This window comes from Lynx canadensis, chromosome B1 (assembly GCF_007474595.2).
Source record: "Lynx canadensis isolate LIC74 chromosome B1, mLynCan4.pri.v2, whole genome shotgun sequence".
In the NCBI taxonomy this organism is placed as follows: Eukaryota; Metazoa; Chordata; class Mammalia; order Carnivora; family Felidae; genus Lynx; species Lynx canadensis.
In genome coordinates this window covers 38,464,044-38,483,729 of record NC_044306.2, presented here as the reverse complement: position 1 = coordinate 38,483,729, position 19,686 = coordinate 38,464,044, and the positions used below count along the sequence as shown (strand labels likewise).

At 37.1% G+C, this 19,686-nt stretch overlaps 1 protein-coding gene across 1 annotated transcript in view; it reads left to right on the top strand.

The window, feature by feature from the left end:
• PSD3 (pleckstrin and Sec7 domain containing 3) overlaps window positions 1–19,686 on the top strand; it is a 582,944-nt gene that overhangs the window by 494,725 nt on the left and 68,533 nt on the right. Inside the window, exon 13 of the mRNA XM_032592851.1 lies at window positions 18,287–18,444. Within this exon, the coding sequence (XP_032448742.1) occupies window positions 18,287–18,444 (158 nt within the window). The remainder of the gene's footprint in view (window positions 1–18,286; window positions 18,445–19,686) is intronic.

Genomic DNA, 19,686 nt, shown 5'->3' with positions numbered 1-19,686 from the left:
TGAACTGATCAAAAACGATTTAAACAATATAACAGAAAGTGAATTTAGAATAACAGTCATAAAATTAATCGCTGGGCTTGAAAACAGTATAAAGGACAGCAGAGAATCTATTGCTACAGAGATCAAGGGACTAAGGAACAGCCAGGAGGAGCTAATAAATGCTATCAATGAGCTGCAAAATAAAATGGAGACAACCACGGCTTGGATTGAAGAGGCAGAGGAGAGAATAGGTGAACTAGAAGATAAAATTATGGAAAAAGAAGAAGCTGGGAAAAAGAGATAAAAAAAATCCAGGAGTATGAGGGGAAAATTAGAGAACTAAGTGATGCACTAAAGAGAAATAATCTACACATAATTGTTATTCCAGAGGAGGAAGAGAGAGGGAAAGGTGCTGAAGGTGTACTTGAAGAAATAATAACTGAGAACTTCCTGGATCTGGGGAAGGAAAAAGGCATTGAAATCCAAGAGGCACAGAGAACTCCCTTCAGACGTAACTTGAATCAATCTTCTGCACGACATATCATAGTGAAACTCACAAAATACAAGGATAAAGAGAAAATTCTGAAAGCAGCTAGAGATAAATGTGCTCTGACATATAAAGGGAGACCTATAAGACTCGTGACCGATCTCTCTACTGAAACTTGGCAGGCCAGAAAGGAATGACAGGAGATCTTCAATGTGATGAACAGAAAAAATATGCAGCCGAGAATCCTTTACCCAGCAAGTCTGTCATTTAGAATAGAAGGAGAGATAAAGGTCTTCCCAAACAAACAAAAACTGAAGGAATTCATCACCACTAAACCAGCCCTACAAGAGATCCTAAGGGGGATCCTGTGAGACAAAGTACCAGAGACATTGCTACAAGCATGAAACCTACGGACATCACAATGACTCTAAACCCATATCTTTCAATAATAACACTGAATGTAAATGGACTAAATGAGCCAACCAAAACACATAGGGTATCAGAATGGATAAAAAAAAAACAAGACCCATCTATTTGCTGTCTACAAGAGACTCATTTTAGACCTGAGGACACCTTCAGATTGAGAGTGAGGGGATGGAGAACTATTTATCATGCCACTGGAAGTCAAAAGAAAGCTGGAGTAGCCATACTCATATCAGAAAAACTAGACTTTAAATTAAAGGCTGTAACAAGAGATGAAGAAGGGCATTATATAATAATCACAGGGTCTATCCATCAGGAAGAGCTAACGATTATAAATGTCTATGCGCCGAATACGGGAGCCCCCCAATATATAAAACAATTACTCACAAACATAAGCAACCTTATTGATAAGAATGTGGTAATTGCAGGGGACTTTAATACCCCACTTACAACATTGGATAGATCATCTAGACACAGGATCAATAAAGAAACAAGGGCCCTGAATGATACACTGGATCGGATGGACTTGATAGATATATTTAGAACTCTGCATCCCAAAGCAACAGAATATACTTTCTTCTCGAGTGCACATGGAACCTTCTCCAGGATAGATCACATACTGGGTCACAAAACAGCCCTCAATAAGTATACAAGAATTGAGATCATACCATGCATACTTTCAGACCACAATGCGATGAAGCTTGAAATCAACCACAGGAATAAGTATGGAAAACCTCCAAAAGCATGGAGGTTAAAGAACATCCTACTAAAGACTGAATGGGTCAACCAGGCAGTTAGAGAAGAAATTAAAAAATATATGGAAACAAATGAAAATGAAAATACAACAATCCAAACGCTTTGGGATGCAGCGAAGGCAGTCCTGAGAGGAAAATACACTGCAATCCAGGCCTATGTCAAGAAACAAAAAAAAAATCCCAAATACAAAATCTAACAGCACACCTAAAGAAAATAGAAGCAGAACAGCAAAGGCAGCCTAAACCCAGCAGAAGAAGAGAAATAATAAAGATCAGAGCAGAAATAAACAATATAGAATCTAAAAAACTGTACAGCAGATCAATGATTACTAATTCTATTCCTTTATTGGTTATGGGTCTGTTCAAATTTTCCATTTCTTCCTGTTTCAGTTTTGGTAGTTTCTGTGTTTCTAGGAATTTGCCCATTTCTTCCAGATTGCCCATTTTATTTGCATATAATTGCTGGTAATATTCTCTTATTGCTTGTATTTCTGCTGTGTTAGTTGTTATCTCTTCTGTTTCATTCTTGATTTTATTTATTTGGGTCCTTTCCTTTTTCTTCTTGATCAAACTGGCTAGTGGTTTATCCATTTTTTTAATTCTTTCAAAGAACCAGCTTCTGGTTTCATTGACCTGTTCTATTGTGTTTTGTTTTTGTTTTTGTTTTTGTTTTTGTTTGGTTTCGATAGCATTAATTTCTGCTCTAGTCTTTATCATTTCCTTCCTTGTGCTGTTTTGGGGTTTTATTTGCTGTTCTTTTTCCAGCTCTTTTTTGTATCTGAGACCTTTCTTCCTTATTTAGGAAGGCCTGAATGGCTATATATTTCCCTCTTATGATGCATTGGCTGTGTCCCAGAGGTTTTGGGCTATGGTGTTATCATTTTCATTGGCTTCCATGCACTTTTTATTTTCCTCTTTAATTTTTGGTTAGCGCATTCATTCTTTACTAGGATGTTCTTTAGTCTCCAAGTATGTTACCTTTCCAAATTTTTTTCTTGTGGTTGATTTCAAGTTTCATAGCATTGTGGTCTGAAAAATATGCACGGTATGATCTCAATCTGTTTCTATTTGTTGAGGGCAGATTGTTTCCCAGTATGTGATCTAATCTGGAGAACCATCCATGTGCACTGGAGAAAAATGTCTATTCCACTGCTTTAGGATGAAATATTCTGAATATGTGTTAAGTCCATCTGGTCGAGTGTGTCATTCAAATCCATTGTTTCTTTGTTGATTTTCTGTTTAGATGATCTGTCCATTGTTGTAAGTGGGGTGTTGAAGTCCCCTACTATTATGGTATTATTATCAATGAGCTTGTTTATGTTTGTGATTAATTGATTTATATATTTGGGTACTCCCACATTTGGAGTGTAATGTTTACAATTGTTAGGTCTTTTTGGTGGATAGACCCCTTAATTATTATATAATACCCTTCTTTATCTCTTGTTACAGTCTTTATTTTAAAGTCTAGATTGTCTGATATAAGTATGGCTATTCCAGCTTTCTTTTGGTGACCATTTAGCATGATAGATGGTTCTCCATCCTCTTACTCTCAATCTGAAGGTGTCTTTAGGTCTGAAATGGGTCTCTTGTAAAAAGCATATGGATAAATCTTGTTTTCTTATCCATTCTTTTACCCTATATCTTTTCTTTGGAGAGTTTAGTCCATTGACGTTTAGAGTCAGTACTGAAAGATATCGATTTGTTGCCATTAAGTTACCTGTAGAGTTTGAGTTCCTGGTAGTGTTCTCTGGTCTTTTCTAGCGTTTGTTGCTTTTGGTCTTTTTTTTTTCTTTATCATCTTTTCTGCCCTCAGAGAGTCCCCCTTAAAATTTCTTGCAGGACTGGCTTAGTAGTCACAAACTCCTTTAATTTTTGTTTGTCTGGGAAACTTTTAATCTCCTCTTTTGAATGACAGTCTTGCTGGATAAAGAATTCTTGGATGCATATTTTTCTGATTCAGCATATTGACTATATCCTGCCACTCCCTTCTGGCCTGCCAAGTTTCTGTGGATAGGTCTGCTGCAAACCTGATCTGTCTTCCATTGTAGATTAAGGACTTTTTTCCCTTGCTGCTTTCATGATTCTTTCCATCCCTGCGGATTTTGTGAATTTGACTATGATATGCCTTATTGATGGTCGGTTTTTGTTGAAGCTAATAATGGGAGTCCTCTGTGCTTCTTGGATTTTCATGTCTGTGTCTTTCCCCAGGTTGGGAAGTTTTTCTGCTATGATTTGCTCACGTAACCCTTCTACCCCTTTTTCTCTGTCTTCATCTTCTTGGACCCCTATGATTGTGATGTTGTTCCTTTTTAATGAGTCACTGAGTTCTCTAATTCTTAAGTCATGCTCTTATGCCTTAGTCTCCCTCTTTTTTTCTGTTTCATTGCTCTCCATAAGTTTGTCCTCTCGCTGATTCACTGCTCTGCCTCATCCATTCTTGCTGCCGTGGCAGTCATTTGAGATTGCAGCTCAGTTATAGCATTTTTTATTTCATCGTGGCTACCTTTTACTTCTGTCTCCACAGAAAGGGATTCTAATCTATTTTAGTCTCCAGCTAGTATTCTTATTATCATGATTCTAAATTCTGGTTCAGACATTTTGCTTGTATCTGTGTTGATTAAGTGCCTGGCTGTCGTTTCTTCCTTCCCTTTCTTTTGTGGTGAATTCCTTCATTTCATAATTTTGAAGGTAGAAAAGGAATAAAGTAAAAAAAAGTTAAAGTTAAAAAAAATAAAAACAACACCCAACGAAATCAAACAAATGATGCTAAATCCATGTGTATTTTTCATCTGGTTGTTGAAAGGAGCTTGATAGATTACATAAAAAGGGCAAGATAAGAAAACAAAAAGAAAAAAGAAATCATTTGAAAATTTGAAAAAATGAATGCAATGAAATAGAATGAAATGATGGAAGTAAAAAAATTTGAAAAATTTACAAAAAAGTGAAAAATGTAGTAGAAAAAAACAAAAATATATTTAATAAAAATTGAGAATAAAAGTAAATTTTTTGTGTATTCAAGAAAAGAACAGAAGAAGAAAAAAAATTGAATAGATAGACCAGCAAACTGACCGAAATACGATTGGAATTACATAATTTTCCCCTAGAAGTCAAACTGGAACACTCTATAGTCCATAAACTAAGCAGGGGGAGAGACTTTTGGTGTTCCTGAAGAGCGAGGTTGGCCCAGTTGGATGGGGCTTAGCATAATGGCTCCATTCTCTATTAGTTGGTGCTGCTTAGTTTACTGGGGTGAGTTGTTCTGGCGCTTGTAGGTGTGTATGCACATGCATGGGAAGGATGAAAATCACGTCATCCACTCAGTCTCTAGTGTCGGAACTCTGTTCTCCCTGATTAACAATCACACATGCGCCCTTTGTCTCTGGCTTCCATCCACTCCCTGCTTTTACATGGTCCGTGACCAGGCCATCATGTTGCTAGGCAGCACCTCCCTCCTGAGGTTTATCTCAGATGTGGCTGTGTTTCCCAAAACCTCACTTCTGAGGGACTGTGGCTTTAACCCACTCAGACCTTCTGGGGGAAGGTCTCACCAAGTAATAGCCAAGTGCCAGCCACACCCAGGAACATTCACAGGACCGTGCTGCTGCCAATGCCCAGAGACTGTGGCTGGGTGCCATTCCGCCCCAGAAAAAGTTCACAATCATGTAGCAGCATTTTAGGGATATGGAAAATCACAACATATGTCTGGCACCAAGCTTCACCTTTAATGTCCTTGTCCCAGGACCAGCAAATGTGGTTGTTTCCTGGCATCTGCTAGGACCTATGCCTGTGGGGTGACTGCATAGCCTCTACCAGATGTCCTTCCAGCAGGGGAACCACCTTTCCAATGTGGCCCTCAGACCTAACTCTCTGCTCCTGGGGATTCATCCTTCCCACCAGAGCACCACCAGGAATCGAGCTGTGGAGTTTTAGACTCTGTGCTCCCCCTGTTTATAGAGCCTTAATGAAATTTAAACCCTCTACTTTCTTCTTTCTCCCTTTTTAGTTCAGTCCCTGTCGCTATTGCCTTTTCTACTTTTTCTCCAGTTGCTTTTGGGGGGGGGCGGTGTTTTTCTGTGCTCTCCCCTCATCTCCATCCTCTCTCCACAAGAAAAAACAGCTCCCTGCACTCTAGAGCTTCTCTGTCCCCCAGTTCACCTCTCTACACCATGTACCTCCTGAGTTCTGTGGTTCAGGTTGTGTACATTTTTGTGTTAATCTTCAAATCAGTTTTCTAGGTGTGCAGGATGGTTTAGTGTTGATCTGGTTGTTTTCATGGAAGCAAGATGGAAAAAAGACTTCCATGCTGTTCCGCCATCTTTGATACCCTATGTCTTTCAATGGGAGTATTTAATCCATTTACATTCACAGTGATTATTGAAAGATATGAATTTAGTGCCATTGTTTTATCTGTAGTGTTGGTGTTTCTCATAATGTTCTCTGGTCCTTTCTAGTCTCCACTCAGGGACTCCCCCTTAAAATTTCTTACAATGCTGGTTTTTGTGTTCATAAACTCCTTTAGTTTTTGTTTTTCTGGGAAACTCTTTATGTTTCCTTCTATTCTGAATGAGAGCTTTGCTGAATGAAAAATTCTTGGCTGCATATTTTTCCTATTCAGGGTATTGAATATTTCCTGCCATTCCCTTCTGACCTGCCAAGTTTCAGTGGACAAGTCTGCTGCTAACCTCATGTGTCTACCCTTGTAGGTTAAAGACACTTTGGCCCTAGCTGCTTTCAGAATTCTCTTTATATCTGTGTTTTGCAAGTCTCAGTATGATATGTAGTGGTGTTGACCTGTTTTTGTCAATTTTAGGAGAGTTCTCTGTGTCTCTTAGCCTTGAATTTCTGTTTCCTTCTCCAGGTTAGGGAAGTTCTCAGCTATAATTGTTCAAATAAACTTTCTATCCCCTTTTCTTGCTCTTTTCTTCTGGGAGGCATATGATACAGATTGTTGTTTGACAGAATCGCTGAGTTCCCTAAGTCTCTGTGATCTAATGGTGGTTTTTTTTTGTTTTGTTTTGTTTTTTGCCTCTTCAGCTTCATTATTTTCCATAATTTCATCTTCTATATCACCTATTCTGTCCTCTGATTCTTCAATCCTTGTTGTGACTATATTCAGTCAGTTTTTCATCTCAGTTGTAGCATTTTTTATTTCAGCCTGACTAATTTTTAGGTCTTTGATCCCTGTAGTAGGGTTTTCCTGTGTCTTCTATGCTTTTTTCAAGCTCAGGTCATAGTCTTATGACTGTTGTTCTAAATTGTTCAGATATATTCCTTATATGTCTTTTCATCAAGACCCTAGCTGTGATTTCTTCTTGACTTTTCTTTTGAGGAGGATTCCTCTGCCTTGTCATTTTGGCTACATTTCTGTATTTTAAATGTTTTGAAATCTTGTTATATTTCCTACACCGGGGAGTACTGCTATAATCAAAAAGGATCATATACTGTCCAGGGAAGAAACAGAAGTATTTCTGGTGTATGCTGTGTGCACTCTGCTGTTGCATTTTGGCTGCTCTTTCCCATTGATAAGTCCTCTAGAGCTCCTCCTTGCTTGCAGTGTGGAGCATTTGGACCTTTAACCAGGTGTGCTTTGATTTGTTTGTCAAAATAAGCTTGAAGAAAAAGAAGAAAAAACAAGCCTAATTCAAAAAAAAAAAAGAGAAAAAGAATGAAAAAAAAACAAGTAATCAAAAAGCTATAATTCTCAAGACAAACAAACAAAACAAAACAACCCAACAGGAAAGAAAGGAAGAAAACGAAAAGAAGAAAAAAAGACTGATCCAAAAAAGAGAAGGAAATGAAAAAACAAACAAACAACTATAACCCTGATTCCAATAGGAAAAAAAAGGAAGAAGAAAAAAATAAGCCTTTGTCCTATTTCCACCAGAAGATGTTCTGAAGCACTCTATTTTCAGTACACTGGTGCATTCAGGGTGCTGCTGTGCTGGTGTTCTAGAGGAGTGGCCTTCTCTACTCATTCTAAGTTAGTTCTGCCCTAGTAAATAAGCAGTTGCAGGCACAGAGGGGTGAGGTTTGATGTAAATGGGTCCCACCTCCACTGAGGGCCACTCTGTTCTTGAAGTCCCACCATGTTGGTATTGAGAGGGAAAATGGCACTACCCACTCTCTAGTCTGTGGATGGGATCTTACAGCCCCACTGTTCAGGAAGCCCTTACAGAATAGTGAGGATAGTCAGTGTGTCTTGTGCCACAGCTCTCCTGCATTTTTTGTTTGGTGTGTCACTGGGTTTCAAAACTCAAAGTCTAGAGGACCCAGCACTGTGTGGATTCACCCCCCTTCTCCAGAATAGAATTTCTCCACATTGTGTCTGATGTCCTTTGTCCCAGAAAAACAGTCCCCCACCTGCACAATACTCAGAATCTGTGGTGTAGCACAGTGAAAAGCAGCAACCAAGTTTTCTGTCCTGTGTGTGCACCTTTGTCCCCCATCAGTGAAAGCCCTGGAGATCCTTATACCATGTTCTGCACTCCCAGGCCAGCTCTCTCCTCCTCAGAAGCACATGCCACAGCTCTGCTTAGGAGAAAATCATATACTTCCTAAACCTCCAGAGTTTGTGCTCCAAATGCTGTTTGCAAAAAACAAAAACAAAAACTTACTACACTTAGTACCTCTCACTCCCCCATGATCCAGAGAGATTGTCCTCTTGTGCAAACCCAATACCGCACTCTATAAACCCCTCTATCTTTCTCCCGCTCCACAGCATGCTCTGTTTTTCTCTCCCCAAGTTCTGTTCCATACACCTCACACCTGCCACACTGTCTCCATCCAATGGTGGAGATCCTTCTGCCAGTCTTCAGATCTTTTTCCTGGGTGTCCCAAGTGATCTGACCTCTATCCAGCTGTGTTTGAAGGACAAGAAATGCCCAGGGTCCCATTTATCCACTATCTTAACTCCTCCCTCAAATTTATTCTAGTTCTAATAGTTTTTGGTTGAGTGTTAAGATGTTCTATATATACTATCATGTCATCTGCAAATGGAGACATTTACCTCTTCTTTACCAATTTGGATGTTCTTTTTTTTTTTCCTTATTACCATGACTGGGTCTCCTAGGTCTCCTGATATTATATTGAATGAAAGTGACAGGAGTGAGCATCCCTGTTTCTGATTTTTGAGGAAAAGCTTTTAGTTTTTTATCATTGACTCTGAAATTAGCTATAGGTTTTTCATATATGGACTTTATTATGTCGAGGTATGTGCCCTCTATACCCTCTATACCAGTTTGTTGAGAGTTTTTATCATAAACAGATATTGAATTGTATCAATGCTTTTTCTGCATCTATTGAGATGATAGTATGATTTTTATCCTCTTTTTATTAATATGGTGTATCATGATGATTAATTTGCTAAGACTGAAAGATCCTTGCAATCCTGGAATAAATCCCTCTTGATCATTATGTATGTTCCTTTTAATGTATTGCTGAATTCAGTTTACTACTATTTTGTTGAGGGTATTTGCATCTATGTTCATCAGACATATTGGCCTGTAATTGTCTCTTTCTGTGTTGTCTTTTGTTTTTAGGTTATGTTGACCTCATAAAAGTAAAACTTTCAAAGTGTTCTTTATTCTTCAGTTTTTTGGAACAGTTCGAGGATAGTTATTAACTCTTCTTAAATGTTTTATAGAATTTACCTCTGAAGCCATCTGGTCCTAAAGTTTTGTTCGAGGTGAATTTTTCTATTACTGGTTCAATGCTATTACTAGTAATTGGTCTGTTCACATTTTCTGTTTCTTCTTGATTCAGTCTTGAAATATTGTATGTTTCTAGGAATTTATCCATTTCTCCTAGGCTGTCCCCTTTATTCGCACGTAATTTTTCATAGTAGTCTGTTACGATCCTTTGTGTTTCTGTGGTATAAGTTACAACTTCTCTCATTTCTGATTTTATTGATTTGGGCTGTTTTTTCTCTTCATGAGTCTGGCTCAGAGTTTTTCAACTTAGTATTTCTTTTCAGAGAACTGCCTTTAGTTTCATTGATCTTTTCTATTGTTTTTTTTTTCTTTTTTTACTTTCTATTTCATTTATTTCCACATTGACCTTTATTATTTCCTTCCTTCTATGACCTATGGGTTTTGTTCTTCTTTTTCTAGTTCCTTCAGGTATAATGTTAGATTATTCATTTGAGACTTTTCTTGTTTTTTGAAGTGGACCTACATCACTGTAAACTTTTTTATTAGAACTTCTTTGTTGCATACAATTGTTTTGAACTGTTGTGTTTTCACAACACATTTGCTTCCAGTTATTTTTTTCTTCTCTATTTTCTTTAGCCTGTAAGTGTTTCTTGTTGTTGTTGTTTCCCAGTTTTTTTCTTATAATTTCATCCCTAAAGCAACCTTACAAGCAAGCCCCAGTGGTATCCCAAACAGTCCCTACCAAGTCCAATCCTGGTGCCAAGCCCAGGGAGCCTAGCTCCCACCTCAGGGCAGCCAACCCAATGGCACTGCTCTCCCTGCCCTCTTCCTGCCCTCAGGCGTCCTAGGCAGTTGGATTAGTATCTTGTTTTTTAATCCATTCAGCCACCCTGTGTCTTTTTTATTGGAGCATTTAGTCCATTTACATGTAAAGTAATTATTGATAAATATGTACTTATTGTCATTTTGTTTGTTGTTTTCTGTTTGTTTTCGTAGTTCTTCTCTGTTCCTTTCTCTGGCCATTGTCTGTTGGATTTTGTGATTTTTCTTGGTGTTTGTATTCCTTTCTCTTTATTTATTTATTTATTTATTTATTTTTTTGTATTTATTACAGGTTTTTGGTTTGTGGTTACCATAAGGTTCGTAAATAGCATTCTATATATAGCAAACTATTCTAAGTTGCAGATGGCTGAAGTTCCAGTGCAGTGGAAAAGCACTACATCCTCCCATCCCCCCCAACACATTTTATATTTTTGATGTCATATTTTACATCTTATTATTTTTTATCCCTAGACTAACTGTTTTAGGTCTAGATGATTTTCCTACTTTTGTCTTTTAACCTTCATACTAGCTATGTTAATATTTGATCCACTACCTTTACTATATTGATCTTTAGCAGTAAGATTGTTTCCTTCTTATTTTTTCTAGTTATGTCCTTTTCTTTTCTGCTAAAGAAGTCCCTTTAATAATTCTTGTAAGACTAGTTTGATATTGATCAACTTTTTTAGCTTTTGCTTTTCTGGGAAACACCTTACTTCTGTCTCCTATTCTGAGTGATAACCTTGTCAGATGAAAGATTCTTGGTTGTAAGTTTTTCCTTTCAATACTTTGAATATATTGTGCCACTCCCCTCTGGACTATAACGTTACTCCTGAAAAACCTGCTGGTCATTGTATGGGGTTCTCTTGAATATAACTGGTTGTTTTTATTTTACTGCTTTTAAGGTTCTCTCTTTACCTGTTGACACTTTATTATGTGTATTGGAATGGGCCTTTTTGGGTTCATCTTTTTTGAGGTTCTCTGCTTCCTGGACTTGGATATCTGTTTCATTCTCCAGGTTAAGGTAATTTTCACCTATTATTTCTTCAAATAGTGTTGCTGTTCCTTTTTCACTTCTCCTTCTGGGACCCTTTTAATATGAATCTTAGTATATTAGATGTTGTTTCATGGGTCCTTTAAATTATCCTTTTCTTAAAGTTCATTTTTCTTGTGACTGTTTCAGTTACATGATTTCTGTTACCTATATTCCAAATCATTGATCCATTTTTCTGCTTCATTTAATCTGCTGCTGTTGATTCCTTCTAGTGTATTTTTCATTTTAGTTATTGTATTCTTCAGCTCTGATTGGTTTTTTATATTTTCTCTTTGTTGAAGTTCTTACTGTGTTTACCCATTCTTTTCCTAATTTCAGTGAGCATCTTTATGACCATCACTTTAGACTCGTTATCTGTTAGATTGTTTATCTCTGATTCATTTAGTTCTTCTTCTTGGGTTTTGTCTTGCTCTTTCATTTGGGATATATTCCTCTGTCTCTTAATTTTGTATAACTTTGTTTGTTTCTGTATCTTGCATAGATCAGTTACATCTCCAAGTTTTGAAGGAGTAGTCTTATGCAGAAGGTGTCCTATGGGGTCCAGTAGTGCAAATCTTGGTCATCCAAGCCCTTGTGTTGGCAGTGTGAACACTCCTCTTATGGCTGAGTCATGACTGGCACAGACTCACTGTTATACAGGACTCAGCATGGCTGTCTATGAGGCTTGGCTATGACTGCTATGGGCATGCTGGCAAATGGGGTTGACCCCCAACCCATCTGACTAGGCATCCTGGCTGTGACTGCTGCAAGCATGCTGGTGTGCTGGGTTGGCCCCAGCACAGCTAGCTTAGAGGCGTGGCTATGACAGCTGTAGGAGTGTTGATGGGCAGGACAGCTCTCTGGTACAGCTGGATGTGAGCTAAGCTATGACTGTTGTAGATGCTCTGGTGTGCAGTGTCCCTGGGCTGGGGGTGTGGCTCACTGGTGCTGGTGAGGCCACCAGCATGTTTGGTGGGGCAGGGAGCCACCTAGGAGGAGTGCTAGGCTGGGGGAGGCAGTTTGGCAGTGCAAGTCCACAGGTGAATGTTAGCACTGGGTGAATGGTGTTAGCATAGTAGATGGAGAGTGTCAGAAATGGTTCTTGCCAGCCCTTCCATTCCTAGAGAATGTTCCTCTGACAGATCCCTGCCTGTCTCACACATGCTAAAATTAGTTAATAGATCTCCTCAGTTTAACCCAGGTACTTTTAAAACTGCTGACTATGTGCTAGGATTTGGAGCAAGTGAGTTGTGTGTGCACCTTTTAAAGTAACAGCTTCCTACTTTCTTCTGGCTATCCCAGACCTAAACTCCAAATGATTTTCAAAACAGACATTATGGGTGATTATCTTTCCAGTACAGATCCCCTGGGCTATGGAGCTCAATGTGTGGCTTGGAACCCTCCTTCCTCAGGGAGGGCCCTCTTTGATTCTGAAATCCCTTTCTCTGTGGGTCACTGAACCAAAGGTATGGTTCCTAACTAGACAGCATCTCCACCCCTCCTACCGAACTCTTTGTGGACATTTTGTTTGTTTTCTTTATATCCTTAGTTGTAAATGATCTGTTCTGCTTTTCTTCAGTTTCTTCTCAGAGATAGTAGTTCTATATATAGTTGTAGCTTTTGGTATGTTCATGGAAGGGGTGAGCTCAGGATCTTCCTACTCCATTATCTTGATCCTCTCCTATTTTTCCTTATTTTTTTTTCATAGTAAAGTGATATTAGTACCAACTAGAAAAACAGAAGTTTGTAAGACTTAAGATTCCTAGACTTCAGTTCCATCCTCACTATGGATCTTGCCTTCCATTTCTGTCCTGTGCAATATTTTACTTCCAATGTAAGGTAAACTGGCAGTGTATCTCAGAGTTTAGAAACTGCCCTGGAATAGAGTCCTGTTCAGCCACAATGGTACAGTTGTCCTACATTGATGATTACTGTTAGCTTTTATGTAGGACTATAATAAATGTTGCATTTTAAAATTTCTTGCACTTTTATAGCAGTCTAAGGATGTCATCCTTCAGGCTTGGTTTTAAAGGAAAATATCAGCAGGGGTGCCTGGGTGCCTCAGTCGGTTAAGTGTTCGATTCTTGATTTCAACTCAGGTCATGATCTCATGGTGCATGGTATTGAGCCCTGCATCAGGCTCTGTGCTGAGAGCATGGAGCCTGCGTGGGATGCTCTCTCTCCCTCTCTGTCTCTGCCCCTCCCCCATTTGCATATGCTTGCACTCTCTTTCTCAAAATAAGTAAACATTTAAAAAATAAATAAATAAAATATCAGCACAGACAATATTTTCTAAGAATATTTAATTGCTCCAGGTTTCACAGTTGAAGTCATTCATTAATAGCTATCAGTTGGTCTTATGTTTCTCATTCAACCTACAGCACTTTGTTAGACATCATGATATAGGTGGGAGTTTAACTGATAAGAGCAGTTGTAATCATCCCATGTGGTATTTATGGAATGAGAAAAGATGAAAGACAGTGGCAGAACTGACATCTGGAGGATAGTTGAAAGAGGAGATAGCAAAACACTGCTCAGAGAGGTAGGAGAGAAACAAGGAGTGTATTGTAACATAAGCAAAGGAAGAATTTCAAGAATTTTGTTGAATTCCTTGGGTGCCATATGGTAAGAACTAACAATAATTTCTCGAAATTTTCAATTAGGTGGTCATTGATGACCTTTGCCAGAGCGGTTTTAGTAAAATGTAGAAATGGATTCCAAATTACAGTGGGTTAAAGGATAAACTGGAAATTAATACATAGAAACAGCTAACTTATCATACGTAAAAGAAAAGAGGTGATACCAGAGGAGAAAGCAGTATTTAGAAGAAACAATTATCTTACAATGATAAGAGAGACTTTGAATATATTTATAGGCTTTGAGGAAGAAGCCAGTAGATAGAGAATGATTAAAAATATAGAAGAAAAATAATGATCCATGAAATAAGCTCCTAAGAAAGGTATGTGGAGGATGATCTGAGAACACAGGATTCTTCTGTTTCAGAAAAAAAGGAGATAAAAATGGTCACCAAATATTGTTTTTTATGGAGTAGTAAGCAGAAAGTTTTATATTTACAAGTTTGACCTTATATAAGGCCAACCCTGTTACTAAGAAATTATTAGAAATTATACCAGCCAGGGGCACCTGGGTGGCTTAGTTGGTTGAGCATCTGACTTTGGCTCAGGTCATGATCTCATGGTTTGTGAGTTCAAGCCCCACATCAGTCTCACTGCTGTCAGCACAGAGCCTGCTTTAGATCCTCTGTCCCCCTCTCCCTCTGCCCCTTTCCCCCTCAAAAATTAATAAAACATTTTAAAAAAACAAAAAAAAATTATACCAGCCAGAATTTGAGTGGTTACTATATGCTGTGAACATTAAGAGTTTAACAAACAGTATCTCATTTAACTTCATCCTACTACTTTATGAGGGAAGTATTATCACTGCTTCTCAAGCTTAGAAAGTGAAGCTTAATGACTTTAATTAACCTAAGGTCACAAAAACATTAAGTATTATATTAGAACTAGTCATTTGAACCTAGACAGTTCTAACTCTAGGCAACTATGCTCTTAGCCACAGTTTTAATGACTTGGGGTGTTGAAGAGAATGGCGAACATTTGGCAGAATGCAACAGAGACTATCATGGATGTATGAAAGAATTGTCTGGGGGCACCTGGGTTGCTCAGTCAGTTAAGCATCTGACTCTTGATTTCAGCTCAGGTCATGAACTTGCGGTTTGTGAGTTCGAGCCCTGTATCAGGTTCCTTGCTGACAGCATAGAGCCTACTTGGGACTCTCTCTCTCCCTCTTTCTGCCCCTCCCTCACTCATGCTATCTCTCTCTCAAAATAAATTAAAAATTAAAAAAAAATTATTAAAAAAAAAAAAGAATTGTCTGTTGGCACTAAGTGCAGCAATAGCTAGAGACCAGAAATGTGTGTGCTGTCACACATCTGTACAACTGGGTTGAGTATTTCTAGCAGCAGTTAGCAGCCCAAGTGAATAATCATATTGGGGTAGGAATTCTTTCATTTGAAACTGGGTAGATGAGAATATTAAGGCATAGCCTACCAAAAATTCCTAAATTCTAAAGATAAAAAGAAACCTGTATAAGATTCCTAACAGAAAATACAGTAAAATGGAAAAAAAAAAAAAAAAAGAATCAGACTAGCTTTGGACTTTTGTAAAACTGGAAGGTAGATGACAGTAGAATAGCATCTACAGATACTGAGTGGAAGGGGACTGCAACCAAGAGTTCTATACCTGTCAAAGAAAGTGAAAGATATTTTTAAATAAAGACTACAGTAGATCATTCACCTGAGAAAAATACTCGAAAGGAGAGAAAATAACCAAGGGATGAGAAAACACTTAAAGATAGAGGAAAGGTAGAAAGTAAGTGAGCAATTAGATCTAAAAGAAAAAGGAGAGAATCCGTGAATGTGTAATATAAGTACAAAGTAAGGTTTTTTAAAATAGAAAATGCACAATATCAAGTAATTTTAATAATATTGCAGAACAAACATAATAAAGTATTTCAGCAAAGTTTAGGATTAATGAGAAGGAGGGAGGGAAGCGAGATGATTTTTAAAATCTTACCTTGTTGATGTTGACTATTAGAGAAATAGAACATTTTTATGGGAGAGAGCATTTTAAGTTTCTATCTTATGTAACTAAGCACTACTAGATAAAGAACATTTTAAAATAATAAATAGCCCATCATTTAAGGAAGATAACAATCATAAACCTAAATACATCAAACAACATAGCAACTAAAATGTGAACAAGAACTATTAGAAATGCAAATAGAATTTAAAATACAATATAGTGAAAGAGAGAGGTCAGTATATTTGTCTCAATGGGATGAACATTTAGAAAAAATGGTGTAGGAATATAGAGGGATTGAATCAATAAACTTATCTCTTAATGCATACTCATCCCTCAGAGAATAATTTTTTTTTCTGTATGTCCATGGAACATTAACAAAAGTCAAATGTGGTTTGAAAACCTTAACAAATTACCCTTAACACATTTTGAAGAAATAAAATGGGTTTTACAGACTGCTGTAAAATCTCTGGTCACAAGCCAATAAAATTAGAGATATATAATGATAAATAACTAAAACCTTAGGTAACTTTAAACTCAAGAAACATACTCTTTGACATGACTAAGATCAAAGAAGAGATCAAAAAATAAAACTGCAAACTATCTAGAGAACAATGAAAAAGTACTCTTCATTCTCAAACTACGTGTAACCTGTACTCAGAAGAAAAATTATAGCCTTAAATTCTTTCTTAATTAAAAAAGATATAGGAAAAACAAAAGGACTAAGTAATCATCTTAAATTCAAACAAGAAATTAAATCAAAAAGAAACTAGTGAGAAGGGATTAAGATAATTTTAGGCCAAGTCATGGACCTAGAATATCGAAAAAGGTTCATAGAAATTTCTAAGCTGATCTCTGTGCATACTCCAATATCAAGTGTTAGAGGTCAGTATGTATGGAAATGGACGTAGTGTATAAATTCTCTGAAGATCATTTTGTTCGTGGTCTTTTATCCCCACCCCCCATTATTTATCTACTTCAGATTCCTATCTGGACTTAAGTGTAAGTTAAATCGAGTGGATGGTCAGCTATGCAGGGTTCTATTGTAGCATGATCCTAAGGCTGATGGGGACCTCTTCCTCTAGTTGATACCTCCCTGAGGAAATTTGTGAATCTTTGGAATGCTAAAAAGAAAAATCTCATTTAGAAAAGACAGGACCCCAAAACATAACTAGATTACAGCTTTCTGCGTTAATGGGAATTATAGAATAGATATATGTAAATATATTGTATTTAACTTAAGATTTCTTTTTATTTTCTTTCTTTCTTCATCATACTTCTGTAGATAACTGTCCATTGTCAACAGGAGTTCTTAATCTCTGAAGCTTAATAAAATACACTTGTTGCAATCTTAAAATAGAATCTACTCCCAAAGCCAAGAACACTCTGTATACACTGTATACACTGGCTAACTTGACAATATATTTTAAAAATCATAAAATAAAGTATTCATAAGCTAAAAAGAAAAGAAATTTCATCATTTAATATTATAAATCTGGGTAATCTTTATACTCCAATTGGTATTTACTGTGTATTTGAGGTTTCCCTTACCTTTGTCTCTCATCACTGTCACTGACTGATCATTAAGGACAAACAGCTGCTGTTTATTTCTGACTCAGTTTTAATTAATAGCAATAGTACATTTGAATTGCTTGATTTGTGGCAGGGATGGGGGAAGGAAGTAGGAGGAATGAGAACATGTCATTGTTTTTTTGGAAATGTAAAACCAGGCTGTGATAAGAGGATAGGCAATATCTTCCTTAAGGATTTGCTACTAATTAGGTGAGAGGGCTGTATGTTCTTGTGTGTTTTCTTTATAGAAGTGCAAGTTTTTTTAGCATCATGTCTGACAATATATGGGAAGAGGGAAGAGGAGACCTTAAACACTAGAAAACATATCCTAAAACATTTTTGCAGTGTCTACTGTATTTAATTAATTTTGAGGTCCTTTTGTTATTCTATTGGACCTGGAAAAACTATAGACATAAAAATACGATATTAATAATCAAATTTGCTTTAAAGTCTTGTTATTCTACTAGTTGGGACTTTCTATTGTTAGTTTGGAGGGAAGCCATACAGAAAACCTTTATAAATTCTGTAGTGTATAATTCGTGCCCAAATATAAAATTGCATCTTCATATGGCACTTTCCTTTTTATATCTATAATAGGGTTAAGCCTTCTCCTGATTATTAAACTGATTTTCCCTCTTTTCTTTCAAAGAACCGTTGGAGGAATCATTTTATTTTACTTTTGATTTTTCTTTTGATAATATTAGACTCAAAAAAAAGTAGGAAGAAAATATAGTATCTTTAGAGCTAAGAACACAATGGCAAGGTTTTCACCATCAGTAAAATTCTCTTGATGGGTACCTGAAGTAGCAAAGAGTTGTTTTTACACCATTTCACTTTTTCCATGCCTTCATGGATTTTCTAATTTGTTTTTCTTTTAGTTTTAGGGTTTTTTTTCTTATCATAAAAAGAGAAGATGAAATCTGAATATGATCTTGTCTTAGCTTTCTTTGTATCCGTCTATCCATCTGTAGGATGAATATAAACCTGAAAAGGCCCTGTCTGAAGAGGATTTGAAAAACGCCGTGAGTGTGCATCATGCGCTGGCATCCAAGGCCATAGACTACGAGAAGAAGCCGAATGTACTTAAACTTAAAACTGCCGACTGGAGGGTCTTGCTTTTTCAAGCTCAGTATGTTTCACTGGTTTGATTTGGTTTGGCTTTTTAGTTTGCATAACACCACTTTATACCGAGAAATAGAATCAGGATCTTCAGGGGAAATTTTTCATGTTGGATTCAAAGTCATTAATTGGTTACACAAGAGGGACAAATGCCTAAGAAAACTAGAATCAGAAATAGAAACTCTAAGTTCAATTTTTTTGTGTTTCTATAAGGCAGCCCTGTGACTTTTAGTCAACCACAAACCATCTATAGAAGTTAATATTTTATGAATAAAATACAAGGGTTGTACAATGTAAGTTTTATCACACAGAGAGTAAAATAGACCTGGATTCAAATCACCATTTCCTAGCTCTTCGTCCTGGCATGTAATTTAACTTCTTTGAATCTTAGCTTGTCATTAGTGCAGATGATAATGTTTATTTCATAAGGTTCTAATGAGAATTACATGAGATCAAGTGTATATATAAAGTACTTCATACAGTGCCTGGCATATAGAAACTGTTCAATAAGTGTAGATTTCCATTTTGTTCCCTCTCTCTTCTTTCTCTTCCTGAGCTCTAATAGTCTGTGATTAAACTAGAGGAAAAAGATAAAATTATATTGTGGGCAAGAAATCGGGATGGATTGCCAGTTCAATAAGGGGTCCATGACAACTTTCACATTAGAAGTGGAGCCTTTCACACAGAGAATTCTGGATTTGTGAAGTGAGAAACTTTGCATTTTCAGAACTGAGCCTCTACAAAAGGAATTTTTATAGGAGTACACACCATCAGTGTCTGTGACAGTGTTAATTCTTCATGCTTTGCACAGAACCTGAGCTTGACTTCAGAATCACTCCCAACACTACCAATCTACTGCATTTGGCATTGGAATTAAAATTTAACATCAAGATAGTGAACACAAGTATCTGCATACTTGTTGATCAAAGCAATGTAAGATCAAAAAAAGAAATAAGAACAGCAGCAAGTACTCTGGTGATTTGTGAATGTTGAATTTCCGGAGGTATGAAATTGCTGACATCAGGTGAGGAGGAAGTTGTAAGGAAATCCAAGTTTCACAGGATTTTTTTTTAGCATGGGAGTAAGACAGCTTTAACACCACAGAGGGACTCATAGCCAGATGTATAATTACAGCTATTAGTCATCAGAGTCCTTCAAATTATTCTGTTCCCCAACATTTTTTTAATGTAAAATACCAAGTATGATAACTAAGAAGTTCTAATTACTTCAGATAGAAGTGTTGCAGAAATCA